Here is a 17,104-nt window from a genome sequence, read left to right on the forward strand (position 1 = left end):
ACTACCTTACCTAGACTGTCCTATTATTATACTGCATTCTGTCCTGCTGTTAAGCTACCTTACCTGGACTGTCATTTGATTGTAGTCCATTCTGTCCTGCTATTAAGCTACCTTACCTGGACTGTCCTATTATTATACTGCATTCTGTCCTGCTGTTAAGCTACCTTACCTAGACTGTCCTATGATTATACTCCATTCTGTCCTGCTATTAAGCTACCTTACCTGGACTGTCCTATGATTATACTCCATTCTGTCCAGCTATTAAACTACCTTACATGGACTGTTCTATGATTATAGTCCATTCTGTCCTGCTATTAAACTACCTTACCTGGACTGTCATACTATTGTACTCCATTATGTCCAGCTATTAAACTACCTTACCTGGACTGTCCTATTATTACACTCCATTCTGTCCAGCTATTAAACTATCTTAGCTGGACTGTCCTATGATTATACTCCATTCTTTCCTGCTATTAAACTACCTTACCTGGACTTTCATACTATTGTACTCCATTCTGTCCAGTTATTAAAGTACCTTACCTGGACTGTCCTATTAATACACTCCATTCTTTCCAGCTATTAAACTACCTTACCTGGACTGTCCTATTATTACACTCCATTCTGTCCAGCTATTAAATTACCTTACCTGGACTCTCCTACTATCGTACTCCATTCTGTCCTTGTCTGAGAGCTTCTTCCACTCTTTGCCATTGGCCTGCATCTTCTTCTTCATGAAGAGACAGTAGCCGTTCCTAAGACATGCAATGTAAAAAATTTCCATGAAAATACTTGGTTTTGTACTGGCACAAGTAAGATTTTTTTGTCATAAAAGTATATGTCACATGAGAGCAAATAGAAATCACAGACTAATTCTTTCTGATATTCATGTTTTCAGCCTTCATCAGTTTGTGGATAAACTTGGGCTGCTCCCATGAGCCTGCACAGTCACTGATGTTGCTGTAAATTAAGGAAAAGACCAACTTGTGGAAACTTGATTTTAGCAGCCCATTAAATTATTACTTACATTGGTGGTCTGGTGGGCTTGCCTTGCTGTTTGTCATAGAGAGCCTTCTCTAACTTGTTCAATAAGGGTTTTGAGTTTGGTTTAAAGTTTGGAACATTAGGAACATTACTATACAAACATACTAGAATAAATAGCAGTTATCATAAGCAGAATATTTTATGAACAAAAGATCACTAAATTATTCTTCTACTTTATTATGGTTATCTCATTAGGTACTCAACAAGTACTTCTATTAGCTAATCAACAAAACCTTGCAACCTGTTGAGTACAAAACTACTTAAGCATTCACAATTAAGTAATGCAGTACTACATTAACAAATTGGAAAGTGCCTTATATGCCTGCAGCAGGTATTCAAGCCATTTTGCTTGGTGACCACTGTTTTAGGGGAGGGGGTGTCCCCCTCCCCTTTAGAAATTTTTGCATTTCCAGGTAGCCTCAGATGCAATTTGGTGCAATATTGCACACTTCAACACCGAATCCATTTTGTAAACTTAATTTTGTATTTTCACCGGGCCTTAGATGCAATTTGGTGCTCCAAATGAGATTTTTTTTTCTCATTTGGAAATGAAAAAGGGGTTTTCTGACTTGCGAAGCGGCGGAATGATACTTCCGCCCCTCCACATTTTTCACTGGGGGGGCTGGCGCCCCCCCAGCCCCCCCGGTTCCTACGCCCTTGCTCCCAGCAGCAGACATTGTGACCAGGGGTAGGGGACTATGGGGATGAGGTATACCCCTTCCACTTGAGAAACTTGGATATGGTTGAGACCGGGTGATATTTTGAAACGTTTTAAATAATTAATTTTCAAGATTCCTCCACTTTTTTTCCCACAAATATTGACACTTTTCTTTCCTTCAGACTTTATGGGCGATCAATGGGGATACCAAGTTGCCACGGAAATAAAATATCATCACAACCACAACGAAAAAAATTCGAGAAGAAAAAGTGTTCTGCTGAAAAATTAAGACAGAGATCTAAGAAATAGGAATAGGTTAGATGATTGGACAAGACAAGAGAATCATGAAAAAACCAAAGAAAATAAACTGAATTGATTCTTCAAACAGAGATAGTGACTGAGAGGAGAAAAAGAAACCTTAAAGGAATTGTCTGGTGGAAGATTTTGATACATTGTCCTTGTAGTTCTTGTTTTTCTCTTTCTTACCATGTGAAAATTGTCCCCATTCGACATTTTCGTCTTGTAAAAGTCTGGTTTTCCAATTCACCAGTTTCTCACCAAAAGCACCGTTTTTTTCGAACGCATCAATTTGGTGATTGAAAGTAGTGCAGGCAAATAGGCAAAACGAGCGACTTGAAGTTAGCAAGCCTATTTCCGCAGCAAATACACTCTCGTGTGTACACGCACAGGGGTGATTGCTTATTATATATTACGTACATATCGCGAACATATACAGACTACCATGCCCAGTTGGTATACGTACATAGCGTTGCACATAATACACTCTCACACTCAAACCACAGTTCATAAACTGTTCTCTGAAATCACTGAAATAAAATTCACTGATCAACTTTACAGTAAAAGGAAACTTGAAAGTATTCCAAACACCGAAAGATGAAACTTGGCAGAATTGATGTCAAAGCAGGATGTGGTACAGAGAAGCTTAGGCTTCGCAGAACTGTCCAATTGTAAACGTCAGAGTAGCCTACTACATATATGGCGGCTTAAGGAGTTTTTTAAAACATATCTAATTTATAAGAAATTTCACTGAAAATTAAGTAGGAAATTAATCTGTATACAATTGTTATCAATTGTTGTTGTGTATTTTTGTTGTTATCAATTGTAGGTACTGTGCGGAGCACGGGTTATGTCGCAATCTGCATTAGCGTAGATGACATCACGTTCGTTACTGTTCAAATCATACTTGAAATGTCCATCCTTAACGATTAAAAAATTGTTTCTCTGGCAAACGCAACATTATCGTTTCTCATACTGACAACATGTTTGGAAAATTATTTATCGTTTTTAAGGTAAATTCTTCTGGCTACCAGACAATCCTTTTAAATACCTCGTATTCATCCTTCTTCTGAAGGGACATTTGGATCCATTTCAGTCTCTGATTGTCTGACAGCCCTGTCCACTTTACCTGTGACCTCGGAACCTTTCGATTGGGGAATAAAATAAAAAAATGTTAAAACATGGGACATAGTTCTATATTCTACACTCAGGCAAAGAATTTCACAAATTTAGCTACTTGCTAAAAAAAAAAAAAAAAAAGAAGTTCTTAAAAGACCCACCCTCCTGGTTAAGATCAACATCCCACTGTCATTCCCCTGACACCTCAGTAACTGTACAGGCTTTGTAGTGCAACACTTTAATAGTTACTGATAATAATCAGTGATCAGGGCTTTGTTGGGTACTGAAATCTTGCTTATATTTTGACTGACAATTGCAACCCCACTTACAATGTGTTTATGTTCTTACAGTTAATGTCTAGTGGCAGAAAAATGCCAGTGCCCGAGATTTTCTTCTCTCAAGCAGTGAAATCTTCTGGCCTGACACTATGTACAGCAATCAAGTTATAGCCCAAACGTCAATCTATTTAGAACATAACATGGAATACATACTTAGCAACTTGGTTACAAGCATTTTGCAGACATTGAATTGTTGAAATTGACAGTTTCTACCAAAGTGAATCTCAGACTGATAATCGTTTCCATGTACTTTTATAACCTTGTGGAGATAAAGTTCCAACATCTCACAGCCTGAGTGGAGAGGCAGATTGGTTGAAACTTTTTACAAATTTTATTTCTCAAAAGTTTTGGATTGACTAAAAATGTTGGCATGTGTCACAGAAATAATGATCCATTATTAGCTGAAAGTTTGGTTTTAAATTTTTAGAAACATTTTAAATGTGATGGTTGGTGCAAGCGTTGCATGGTAAAAATGGTACCCCTACAAAATTTATCAAATTCAAATTTTTAAATTACAAGCACCTAACCGCACACTAAATATGTACATGCGTGCCTATGTAGGAATGTACGTTCACAGGCGCTTGCTATATCTGCCAATTGAGCTGTTCGTTTCATTATGTTCTCGGCCTCCTTTCTGCAGCCCTAAACGCAACCACCCCGGAAACAACCCTATCCCATAGGGACCGGGGGATCAAAAGATTCCACAGTACACAGAACAAACACAGTGTATAGGGTAATATTTTACATTGAGGTTAGGTTTGTACATAGAAGTAAGATGAGTGCATGGAGGTTAGGTTTGTACATTGAGATTATGTTTGTACATGGAGTTTAGGTTTTTGTGGTTTCAATGGGAAGTTTTGAATTAAGGAGACCTTTTATACATGTATTATAATGTAAATAAAATCTTATATAGCGCACTACCCGCAATGCATCAGTGCGCTTTACAAATAATCTAGAATATACAATGACATAAAACAGTAAATACATATACCATCTACAGATATATACAGGAATATGAGATAGAAAAACGATTAAAAGCACTGGTGAGGAGTAAAGTGATAAACCAGATTGACTACAAAATCTACAATTTGAATGCTAAAAAGTCAAAATTCCAATTGAAGCTAGAACCTTAAACCCAACACGTTAGAATAACATAAAATCTAAAAAATCCTAGAAACCATCATTATAGTGCTCTTGAAAGAGATGCGTTTTCAGGTGTGACTTGAAGGAGGTGAAGTCTGTGATCATGTGAATTCCGGGAGGCAGCTCGTTTCATAGATCGGGTACGTAACCATAGGATATGAATCTCATTGTGGTAAAATGACTAATTAAAGGAGACTATGTACGTACTGTGATTAATGATATTAACATTTCTTTATGATGCTCTGGTTTGCTTGAAAAGTGGATTTCCAAATTTCTTGATTAAAGATAGAAACTATGACATGAGGGTAAAAACTTCTTCAAGATTCACTGGGTCAAAAAACCCCCCGTAAATTTGATTTAGTGGCAACTCTGAATAACTTACCTCTGGTCTGTCCTTTCAATTCTTCCACAACCTGTATGGGGTGGGGCGACTGGGCCCAGTACCAAGTTCGGGGTGTTCGTGCTTTAATGATACCATAGAAAATTGAAAAACTAAGAATAATGGAGCAGTAGTTTAAAAGAGCCTCTAAAATTTTTTTATAACATTAAATGTGGTGTTATTAAAATGTCAGCATAACGTTTCTATGAGATTTTAATGTCATATCAATGTTAAATTAATGTTTTAACCAAAAAATGTTTTGAAAGAATAGCCTGAAAACGTTTTCGTGACATATTTATTACACCATCAATAACGTTGTCAAAACAAAAGACGGAACGTTTTAAAAACGATTTTGTGTTTGCTGGGGTGTCACTCAAATTTATATTCAAATGGTCTGGAATTATTCAGCTTCACCACTCTCAAAAGAAGATTTGAAGATTCCAAGCAAACCTTATAAAGGTATATATTCCTGTGACTGGAATTAATTGCTTGACAAAATTGCTGGAAATAATCTAGATTTAAATATCAAGAAATATGTGGAAAACTCAACAAAAAATTCTCCTCAATTTGAGATATCTGTTATGAACTACTTCCCTAAACAGGTAAGAAAAAATAAATCTTATTCCATTTGAAAGATCCCACAGGTTTACTAATTCCTTCACAAACAAGGGGAAGACTTGAGCAAGTCTAAATATACAAATAATAAGTCACATGTGCTTTAATTTTCATTGCTTTTCATCGTTCATAACAATATTGAGGATCTTTAACTCAGGTCTATAAATGGGGACTTGAGAGGTGACTATATATATAGTTGCGTGCGCAGGTTTGTGGCTGCACCCTATGGCACGCGCGGCGGAAGGTAAATATTATTGGGGGGGGCTAATGTGTGGAGACTATCTAAGCGGAGCGCCACCATCGGTTGGCGCGGAGCGTACAAGAAAATTTTGGTTTTTTTTCAAACCTCCAGATGGCCGGAAATGGCACTTCCCGAGTCCGTCAGGGGGGGGGGGGGAGCATCCGCCCCCTGACTGTATATATGAATGCTCCGCCACTAAGTAAGGGGATGTTGGAGAACTGGCTCAAATAAGGCAAGTGTTAAGCTTACCGGTACTCACACTCACTGCTTCCACTTTTCACGGGGTGTGAAGAAGCGGTTGGGGTGACAATGTGGTCTATAGCCAGGGGACGGGCCGAGGGTCCCCCAGCAATTACTAAAATTATTACACCTATATAGTATACGTGTGCATCAGACAGATCGACAAGTATGCATTGAAAAATGGGCAGATGCACGATTCGGAGCCTTGGTAAATATTGGGGGGTCTTATCATGCATTTGCCCCCTGAACTTTTTCATTGGGGGGCTGAGCCCCCCAAGTCCCCCCCGGTTCCGCCGCCACTGCCCTATGGGAAGTTCCACCAGGGGACACATGGCTGTGGTGCCCCAGGAGAGATTGTTTGAATTTAGGTGTGTAGGTGTGACAAGTTACCAATGACCAGGGTTAAGTACAGCGCAGGCAGACTTTATTGTAAGTTGCGCTATATAAGAATTAGAATTAATATTATTATTTCATAGAGACTGTTTTCGCAAATACTGAATCTAGAATATTGTATCTCTTAACAAGACCAATAATGATGACATTGCTGTCTGTGTCAACACTGTTAACATTCTATCATGAAAATATGAAAAGTAAAACACAAAGAAGTCAAAAGTTTCAGATTCTAGTGGCATTATGACATTACACATTTAAAGGCATTGAAGACTCGCCCAAAACCTTGTGCAGCCATCTGGAAAATTTAACTGTATGTTGTGACGTTTTGTTCGTGTCGGTACAAAATGTAGACAGTAATGAAATGTGATACCTTGTTATCTGCTGGACCTGAGATGTCCATCACTGTATCATTTATACACTGTGCTGTATGCTGCAGCTGTATGTACTGACTGTACACTAGTTTCTAATTACCGACGGTAGCAAGTTGTGTGTGTATTTTCTGGGATCGATGGTGGTGTCTAACACTTCTGTTACACCTCATTGGAAACTAGGTCAGATTACCGGCATTAGATGTTTCTTTTTGCGCAAGTCTTCACAACCTTTAAATAATGACAGTCCTCATACTCAACTCTATCTCCCAAAATGGAGCAAGACTGTTTCTTAGCTGTCACATAACTGTCACATAGCTGTCATATAGCTAAACCTATGACCAAGGGTTGAAATAAGCAGGCGTCCAGGCGCTATTCGCGCTCGCAAGCACTAAAATAGCGCCCCTGGACATGAAAATACAATACGCACGGGCGCTACTTTGTCGGAAATAAGCGCCCACATACTCCTATAAATATAAGCCTCATCATGCGCTGCACAGAAGCCTGAAACTACATTGCATGCTAGTGCTATATAGTAACTGCTAGCGATTTGATAAATCACTGATTGATCGAGTGCATGCACAATAGCACTGGTGCACATGGTTTATATATCGAACAACACCTGTACTGATACGTACGTACATGCCGTACTTGAATTTTGTTTCTCCTTTTTAGCTCTTGGTAGTGAGAAAATAGCTCCTGGTCCTACTGAAATTGCCGAGAACCAGGAGCCACTTTTTTAGAAAGTGGCTCCTCATCCACAAATCCTTATTTCAACCCTTGCCTATGACACAATCTAAAGATTGCAGTTAGGTTTGTGTATGCTTTTAACAGTATGGTTGACAGTATGTTGAGACATGTGAGGCAGGGGATAATAACTGAAGAAATTGAAACAAAAATACATCAAAACGCAATCGTACTAGAACTGTGCCTTCTTGGCTTCGTAATCCTTCATTTCAGCCGCGTACTTGGTGACATATTTTTGCTGATGAAGAGAAAGAGAGATATGTCACATGATAAGGTAGCTCAAGGTAAAAGCTTCATTTTTAAAGCACATTCCACTGTTAAAGACTCCATCAAGAGCTGGAGAATGACTGCACCGAAATGGAAGTTGTAATGGCTCAAAGCTGGTGTTCTATTTGCCAAATCTTTACATCCCTTTTTTGCCAATCTGACAACCAGAGAAATCTTGAAAAACTTTGCTCTAATATATATATACTTAACTTCCTATACTTAACTTCCAATATTTGTTACTATGTAGCACAGTCTAAGGTATGATTAAGTACTCAAACTTTGTGTAGCGGTTGGAAGATTCTGTTTCTCTCATATAGGATTCATATGGTTCCTGTGTAAAATACATATGGTTTTTGTGTAAAATACATATGGTTCCTGTGTAAAATACATATGGTTCCAGTGTAAAATACATATGGTTCTTGTGTAAAATACATATGGTCCCTGTGTAAGATACATATGGTTACTGTGTAAGATACACATGGTTTCTGTGTAAAATACATATGGTCCCTGTGTAAAATACATATGGTCCCTGTGTAAGATACATATGGTTACTGTGTAAGGTACACATGGTTACTGTGTAAAATACATATGGTTCCTGTGTAAGATACATATGGTTAATGTGTAAGATACACATGGTTACTGTGTAAAATACATATGGTTCCAGTGTAAAATACATATGGTCCCTGTGTAAAATACATATGGTTCCTGTGTAAGATACATATGGTTCCTGTGTAAAATACACATGGTTACTGTCTAAAATACATATGGTTCCTGTGTAAAATACACATGGTTCCTGTGTAAAATACATATGGTTCCAGTATACAATACATATGGTTCCTGTGTAAAACAACTGCTATGCATCTTTGCACTTGTAGAGCAATTTGCCCATTTTGTGACAGGATACCAGATAAATTATCCCTGCATGCACATGGTATCAGAGAGAGAGAAAATCTTATCTAATATTGCATATTTAAAATCATCTACATATTCATGAAATCTTTGAATGCAATTGGCATGTAACACAAGTGTACAAAATGACACCGAAAAACAGCATTTTCCCTGACCAATATCAAACCAGAGATTTAAGGGTTTAATATGAAATATTGGAGAGGACAAACCTTTTTCTTTTTCGACAATGTCTTGTACTTCTCCGCCAAGACCTGGCTTATCTTTGTCTGGGAGAAAGAAGGATGTTTGTCTTTCACCGATTTTTGTTTGGCGGAGTAGTACTTGATATACCAGGTCAATGGTTTCTTTGGATACAGCTGTAAGTAGATGAGAGATGCTAGGTTAAAACAAAGGATGGGAAAACATTCATATACCATTAATGATATCATAGAAAATTGAAAAACTAAGAATAATGGAGCAGTAGTTTTAAAGAACCTCTAAAATAAAGGATGGGAAAACATTCATATACCATTAATGATTGCTTCACAATAGCAAAACATGGAAAGAACATACTACAGTTTAAAGATAAGAACAGTTATCATGTAAATGAAGAGGAAAATACACTGAAAACCCTGGCGTGCTTGGCATGAGTAAACTCCCCAAAGAAAAATACTTCCTAAAGAACAATATTTCCTGAACTCCCTAAAGAAGGATAATCCCTAAAGAAGGATAATCCCTAAAGAACAATACTCCCTAAAGAACAATACTCCCTAAAGAATAATACTAGGTACCTAAAGAACTATGCTCCATGAACTCCCTAAAGAAATTTATTATTCCCTAAAGAAGAATACTCCCTAAAGAACAATAGACAAAAGAAGAAATCCTTACGATCATCATCAACAGGTAAGAAAGTTCAAAGGATATAATGAAATGGGGCAACTGGTACAACCCACACCTACACAGTGCACCACTTGTATCATTAAGCAATATAATATAAATAAACGAAGAAACTATTAGTTTTTCTTGATGGTGGAGTGAGGAATTTATTAATCATGTTTGTGTGTTAAAACAATTGCTTCTGAAGCAACCAGGTATAGTGATGCCCACTACACCTGTACATTCTCAATATGAGTAGATCTTAAAAACTGATATTTTTGAATGTCATAAATAGACCTTTAGAAAATCATACTGAACACATGTTCACCAATTCTGTTGGTTGTGTTCTCCTTTACATTCTACTTTTGCACACCACTTACAGCACTCCGCTTTGGGTGGTATGTTAAGCTTTTAGCCAAATCAATGGCCTCTGTGACGATCTGGTCTTTTTCTTCCGAATCTAAAAAGAACAAGACAAAGAACAAGACATGAACACAAAATATCAACGCAGAATACATCAAATATCAGTGCAGAATATATTAAATATCTACACAAAATATCAATGCAGAATACATCAAATATCAGTGCAGAATACATTAAATATCAACTCAGAATACACAAAATATCGATGCAGAATACACAAAATATCAACGCAGAATACAAAAAATATCAAAGCAGCATAATGCATTTCTATCTGGATCAAGAATCATGCTAATGTGTATGCACAATAAAATGGTAGTCATCAGGGATCCAATTTCTGTGACAACAACCAAAAACAGCTTTGGTGATAATCTGTCCAGGTGTTTGACCCAGGAGCTTCCTAAAACCTACCTTGTTTGATCCCTCCCATCCTCCCTACCTCTGCCTCCCTCTCCCCTCTCTTCCAGCTGTTGTCTAGACTCTCTTCACAACTTCATAGAATAGTGGATACATCTTGTCAACAAAGCTATACCCATATCTACTTACATCAGCTTGTATTGACTCCCACTCCTGCTGACACTCTTCGGGTGTGAATGCCACCATCTCCCACTTGACCTTGGAAATGGTGGACTTATAAAAACCAGTGTCTCTAGTAGGGAGTTGCTCTAAGAGGTTATTAACAAGAGTTACTCTGTCGTCCATCTGGAAATGGGTGTCTGGTGACAGACAATGTAATATTTTATTGAAGAGAAAAATATTCCACACTGCTAGATTAAAAACCCATCTCAATATCATGCCCCTAACTTGATATACATGTTTGATTGAATGTGACCATTTTTGACTGGCAAACCCTCAACTACTCCAGGAAGTTGGATCACATCAGGGGGCCTGTGATGCCATCTTGGCAAATGCTCTTTGGAACCTTTATGAAGGCTATTATATCTTCTTGTTGATTTATCCTCCAAACCTGATTCATATGAATATTTGCATAGCTGTCAAAGTTCTCTGTTCTTAGAATTTCATCAAAATACTGTACATCTTTTTGTAGAAATAACAAGTGAATAAATTATTGAGATAATATTAAGAAACAGAATGCAAAAGTGCTTTGTGGTTTCCATGATGTAACATGAGTAGTTTTCTTCATAAATCTGATGTAATGTTTAGTGAGGGTGTAAATGTTTACAAAGTTTTGACAATTTGACCCCTGGTGACCCCAAATGACCTTTGCCCTCCACCAAAAACAACAGGCTTCTTTTCAACAATGTGGTACCCTTACACACTTAGTATGAGGTCTGCCCGTGATTCCTTTCTTGAGGTATCGTGCTTACAAGATTTCACAATTTGACCACTGGTGACCCCAAATGACCTTTGACCTCCGCCAAAAACGATACACTTTTTTACTCAATGTGGTACTTCTACACACTAACTATGAAGTTTGTCCAACCTTCCCTTCTTGAGATATCACGTTTTACAAGGTTTTCACAATTTGACCCCTGGTGACCCCAATGACCTTTGACCTCCACCAAAAACAATAGGCTGCTTGTACACCATAAGGTACTTTTAAACATTAAATATGAATTGGTCTGACCTTTCCTTCTTGAGATTTTGTGTTAACAAGTTTTCACAATTTACCCCTGGTGACCCCAAATGACCTTTGACCTTCACCAAAAACCATAGGCTTCTTGTACATAATGTTGTACTCTTGAAGTTGATCCGACCTTCCTGTCTTGAGATATTGTGTTTACTGTACAAGGTTTTCACAATTTGACCCCTGGTGACCCCAAATGTCCATTGACCTCTACCAAAAACAATAGGCTTCTTGTACTTAATATGGTACTGTGACAGGTATGAATTATGCCCCCTACAAAAAAACTTGTCATTTTCGAAGTGGCAGTATTATCGTCATTTATACGACTGTGTTCGCATCGATTCAGGTTGTCAGAAGTTAGCAGATTCCAATCTGTCAGTTTGTTTACTGCGGGGGATGGGCACGCTGCTGGTTGAGAATACAGCAACGCCATTTTACAAGATATAATTTATATTTGTCTGTCTACTCTCTCCCCTCCAGGTATGTACATCATGTATTAATTTTACCTTTTATGATTACAAACGATAAATGACTCCTCAGCGGTCATTCTTTGATTACATAAAGCAGGCTTGTTGCCATATTCACAATGATTATAAAGTTAGTTTTCTTCATAGTTACGGCCAGGCTGTTGGCAATACGTTGACCATACGTCCATGTGATAGCATATTATGTTGGCAAGGCTGTACTGTTAATACAGAGTCTATTAGCGTAGGTTTGACAGCTGTAGGCATGGTCTGTATTATAATGTGTGTTAGGTAGCAGTTGCTCTAGGTTTTATGCATTTGTGTAACAGTACGTAGTGCATAGGGAAGTGTGGTAAGCAAATGAATAGGGTTGAATCATACAAATTGTATAAGGAGCCTCACCTCAAGGAGTGATCATATAGTTGATCATTGTGCTGTTGATTGAGTATAAATATTGTTATGTAAAGAAGTAAGGACACTCATTCACTTATTTGTCCAACTGTTCAGTAAGAGACATGTAAATACAGGTCTACATTAATTACACAAGAGAGGCATCAAGTCTCTACTGTAGGTGAAGTGCTACATCTTAAAGTTGTTACAGGGTTAATGTTAAATTGTTATGTGTACGGAGAATACAGCAACGCCATTTTACAAGATATAATTTATATTTGTCTGTCTACTCTCTCCCCTCCAGGGGACGGTAACAGTACTTCTACACACTAAATATGAAATTTGTGTGACGTTCCCTTCTTGAGATATCGTGTTTACAAGCTGGGCATCACAAACGCACTTACACACACACCCATACGCCATCATGAATGCATAGGTTACGATTATCATCGAAACCAAAAATTCATATCTTTACAATACAAACTGCTATGAGCATGTGGTTTTCACAGTTAGATTGAGACTTTTTTTTAGCATTTTTCTTCAGCAATCTACTTAAGCCACCAGAATATTCTTTTAAATTCTATTACGAAGCAGATAAAGCCTTAAATTGTAAAATTCAGGTTATTAATATCCTAATATACATTGAGTATGGTATGTCTAAATCATGGCTATTAAAAGCTCCAGTAAAATGTGGTGTTTAAGATGATTGATTGATATGTGGGGGGATGGGTGGGGGGAGGTGACAACAACACAGTGGTGGTGCATTCATCAATTCTTCCTGAAGAAATTATGTGAGTTGGCTTATCCTGAATGTTTTTTTTTAAACATTATTGATCATTTTGCATGACATCCCATGCTGTCCAATGTGAGTAGCGAAGGGTTCAACTGCTAATCGTAACTTGCAGTTCATATGTCAAGAATTTGTAAAGAAATGATGAGGTGTTAACACTCAGCAATATCACCTTTACAAGGGCTTAATGTCTGCATCGGGAGTCACAATTAAAAGAAAAACACCATACAATTAAAAGCTAAGAAAAGGTATAAAAAATAAATTAAAAGGAATAATTTAATTAGCAGAGATGATCATTTACGCACCAACTTGTTGGACCTTGGCAGCCCCTTCTTCCCCATCATCACTGGGGTCATGACTTCTTTTGCGACCTGTAAGAGAACATCCATTTAATAAATTGATTCTGAAGGGATAATTTCTTGGACACTATAATCTGTCGTTCATATCATTTCATTTTCTGATCTTGTTTATACTTTGAGCAATTTTACAGTTGGTGTGGATTGAAATTCATAACACAATAATATTCCAAACATTTAAACCAATCTGACTTTTCCCTTTTTCAGATAGCCTATGTGGTGTCACAAGAAAATGCCCAAAGCAAAATACAGCACTAATTGTTTTTCTTCCTTTTAGTTATCATAATTATGCCGTTGAAGATAATTTCATGTTTATACTGGCTTCTGCTAGAAGAGTTAGAAGCACCTTGTGGTACGAGGAGTGACCCTCATGAAACAGCAAGTATTGGGTGTGATATCCTCTCAATATCTGCATGAGCTAGTTAGTCAAGTCACCATTCACTGAACCTGGCAAAGTATTACGGGTGAAAAGTATGGAATTTGGATTTTCTTTTAAGGTACTGTAGTAGGTCCACTGTTGAGCTACAAATGAGACAAACCTACCCAGATTCACCCAGTTATTGTACATTTGTTGATTACACTGCAATAACTATTAAGAACTACATAAGTCTTTATTAGTTATTTCTGATCCTATCATTTTGATTAGTTTACATACTCAGGGCAAATATTTCAAATATTTTTTCTGGTTATCCCTCAGACAACCAAGTCTTACCTTGTGGTTGTAAACAACATGTAGCAAACCAACAAAGAAAGACCAATATGTTACATTCATTGTAGGAGAGATTGAGTGTAGGTTTGCTTAATAGAACACCAGCATTGGGGGAGGGGGGTTTCATAGTCCTACCTGTATTTGTGTTTCAACTCAGTATCTCCAAAGTGATTTTAGTTGCGAGTTGAATCGCGTGTTGAATCGCGCAGATGTGACCCGGGCTTAAAGAATTTGTATAGAAATGATGTGGTGTGAACACTCAGCAATATCACCTTTACAATTAAAAGAAAAACACCAAACAATTGAACTCCAAGACAAAGATATAAAACAAATAAAAGGAATAATTTAATTAGCAGAGATGATCATTTACACACCAACCTTTTGGACCTTGGCAGCCCCTTCTTCTCCAACATCAGTTGGGTGACTTCTTTTGCGACCTGTAAGAGAACATCCATTATAAATTGATTCTGAAGGGATACTTTCTTGGACACTAAAATCTGTCGTTCATATCATTTTATTTTCTGATCTTGTTTATACTTTGAGCAATTTTACAGTTGGTGTGGATTGAAATTCATAACACAATAATTTTCCAAACATTTAAACCAATCTGACTTTTTCAGATACGTGGTGTCACAATGAAATGCCCTAAGCAAAATACAACACCGAATGTTTTCTCTTCCTTTAGATAATCATACTAAATGCCTTTGAAGTTAATTTCATGTTTATACTGGCTTCTGCTAGAAGAGTTAGAAGCACCTTGTCGTACGAGGAGTGACCCTCATGAAACAGCAAGTATTGGGTGTGATATCCTCTCAATATCTGCATGCGCTACTGTAGTTAGTCAAGTCACCATTCACTGTACCTGGCAAAGTATTAAAGGCATTGAAGACTCGCCCCAAACCGTGTGCCGCGCTCTGAATATGTTAACTTTCTGATGCTTGCAAGGGAAGTTTTCTTCTTGTCGCTACAAAATGCAGACAGTAATGAAACGTGATACCTTGTTATCTCTTATCAAGACCTGAGATGTCCATCGCTGCTATGAACACTGTGTTGTGGGTATTGACCGTAGCTGTATGTACTGACTTTACACTAGTGTCCAATTACCAACGGTAGCAAGCTGTGTGTGTATTTTCTGGGATCGATGGTGGTGTCTATAACACTTCTGTTACACCTCATTCGAAACTAGGTCAGATTACCAGCATTATAGACGTTTCTTTTTGCGCAAGTCTTCACACCCTTTAAGGGTGAAAAGTATGGAATTTGGATTTTATTTTAAGGTACTGTAGTAGGTCCACTGTTGAGCTACAAATGAGACAAACCTACCCAGATTCACCCAGTTATTGAACATTTGTTGATTACACTGCAATAACTATTAAGAATTACATAAGTCTTTGTTAGTTATTTCTGATCCTATCATTTTGATTACCTGTAGTTTACATACTCAGGGCAAATATTTCAAAGACTTTTTTCTGGTTATCCCTCAGACAACCAAGTCTTACCTTGTGGTTGTAAACAACATGTAGCAAACCAACAAAGAAAGACCAATATGTTACATTCATTGTAGGAGAGATAGAGATTGAGTGTAGGTTTGCTTAATAGAACACCAGCATTGGGGGAGGGGGATTTCATAGTCCTACCTGTATTTGTGTTTCAACTCAGTATCTCCAAAGTGACGAATGGCAACAATTTCTTATTTACCTGATTTGAGGTATTTAAGCTACAATGCACTCTTTATTGAGGTAAAGTAAACAACCAGCTATCCGCCAGACGAACTCCAAACGCTGATTTGGGTTTTACAAACAGAAAGTTGGTAGTCTCGGATGACCTATATAAAGTTTGCCCTGCATGCTGGAACACATTGCTTTGATAGTTTAGTAGCCTACTGTCTTACAACCACAGAGCATCAGTGATTTGCCATGGCAAATCACTGATGTTTGCTTTCAGACGATTCTGGCTAATTTTGTATTGATACTGAAGGTGGAGAGCTGATTGTCGCATCTGTATTGATCATCATTTTTGCATAATTTATAACAATGGATTGATCAGGTTTGGTTACTGACTTACTGTCTCTACACTTGGACTCCTGCCAGGCGAAAGTGTGGTAGGCCTATATTAGATACATAAATGTGTACAGTGTGTATGTATGTGTACGTATACCTATTTACTCATTTTGTGAGATAACGACCAATTGCAGATCAGACTCGGTCTCAGCTCAGTATTGGACACAATGGGCCAGGAGGGGGTTGGGGATGCAGTCAATGGAAAATACATTTCTGAGCCAGAGACAAACTGAGATGGGTCTTGTTCATAGTGGCAATTAAGTAATAGCATTGCCTAACTTAAGTAAGTTGCAGTTGGCTTGATAGATTTAGCCAAGAAAAAAATAAATTTCATCAATTATAAGGAGAGTACAATAGGCCTACTCGATGCCAGTTATTTGTGAAGGATCCTCAACCCTAGTATTGTGAATACAGAGCTACAATCGCACCCAGCAAACTGCACGTTTTTTCGTAGATTTTTGTAGCAGATAAAACTTGTTAAGATCCTCTACAAAAACGTAAATGTAGGGTTATAGTACACCCTGTGTCCTGAGAACCTGCAAAGCCTGATTGAAGACCTCATAAATACTTGTAAAGTTGTATAGAAACAAAAGCTTCGGTTCTCACATTTGTCATATTTGTTTGAGGCAAAGACAAGAATCTTAAGAGTTGATTGACCCATGGGTCAATCCATGCCAAATCAACAGATTTTTGGGTCGATCCCATGTCGACCCTCTC

General features: G+C 37.7%; 1 protein-coding gene across 14 annotated transcripts in view; it reads right to left on the minus strand.

Moving 5' to 3' along the window:
• Positions 1–17,104, minus strand: part of LOC139977024 (uncharacterized) — an 82,922-nt gene that overhangs the window by 9,432 nt on the left and 56,386 nt on the right. For 7 of the 14 annotated variants that reach the window (XM_071985976.1, XM_071985979.1, XM_071985974.1 and 4 more), the window contains 3 exons: positions 4,979–5,059; positions 3,048–3,140; positions 647–752 (listed from right to left, as the gene is read on the minus strand). In XM_071985976.1, the coding sequence (XP_071842077.1) occupies positions 647–752; positions 3,048–3,058 (117 nt within the window). In that variant the 5' untranslated portion in view covers positions 3,059–3,140; positions 4,979–5,059. Of the gene's footprint in view, positions 1–641; positions 753–1,024; positions 3,023–3,047; positions 3,141–4,978; positions 5,060–7,752; positions 7,818–8,964; positions 9,112–9,990; positions 10,071–13,567; positions 13,634–14,697; positions 14,765–17,104 lie in introns of those variants that run through there. The other 7 variants (XR_011796373.1, XR_011796375.1, XR_011796376.1 and 4 more) reach the window with 4 other exon arrangements.

This window comes from Apostichopus japonicus, chromosome 12, assembly GCF_037975245.1.
Source record: "Apostichopus japonicus isolate 1M-3 chromosome 12, ASM3797524v1, whole genome shotgun sequence".
Classification (NCBI taxonomy): domain Eukaryota; kingdom Metazoa; phylum Echinodermata; class Holothuroidea; order Aspidochirotida; family Stichopodidae; genus Apostichopus; species Apostichopus japonicus.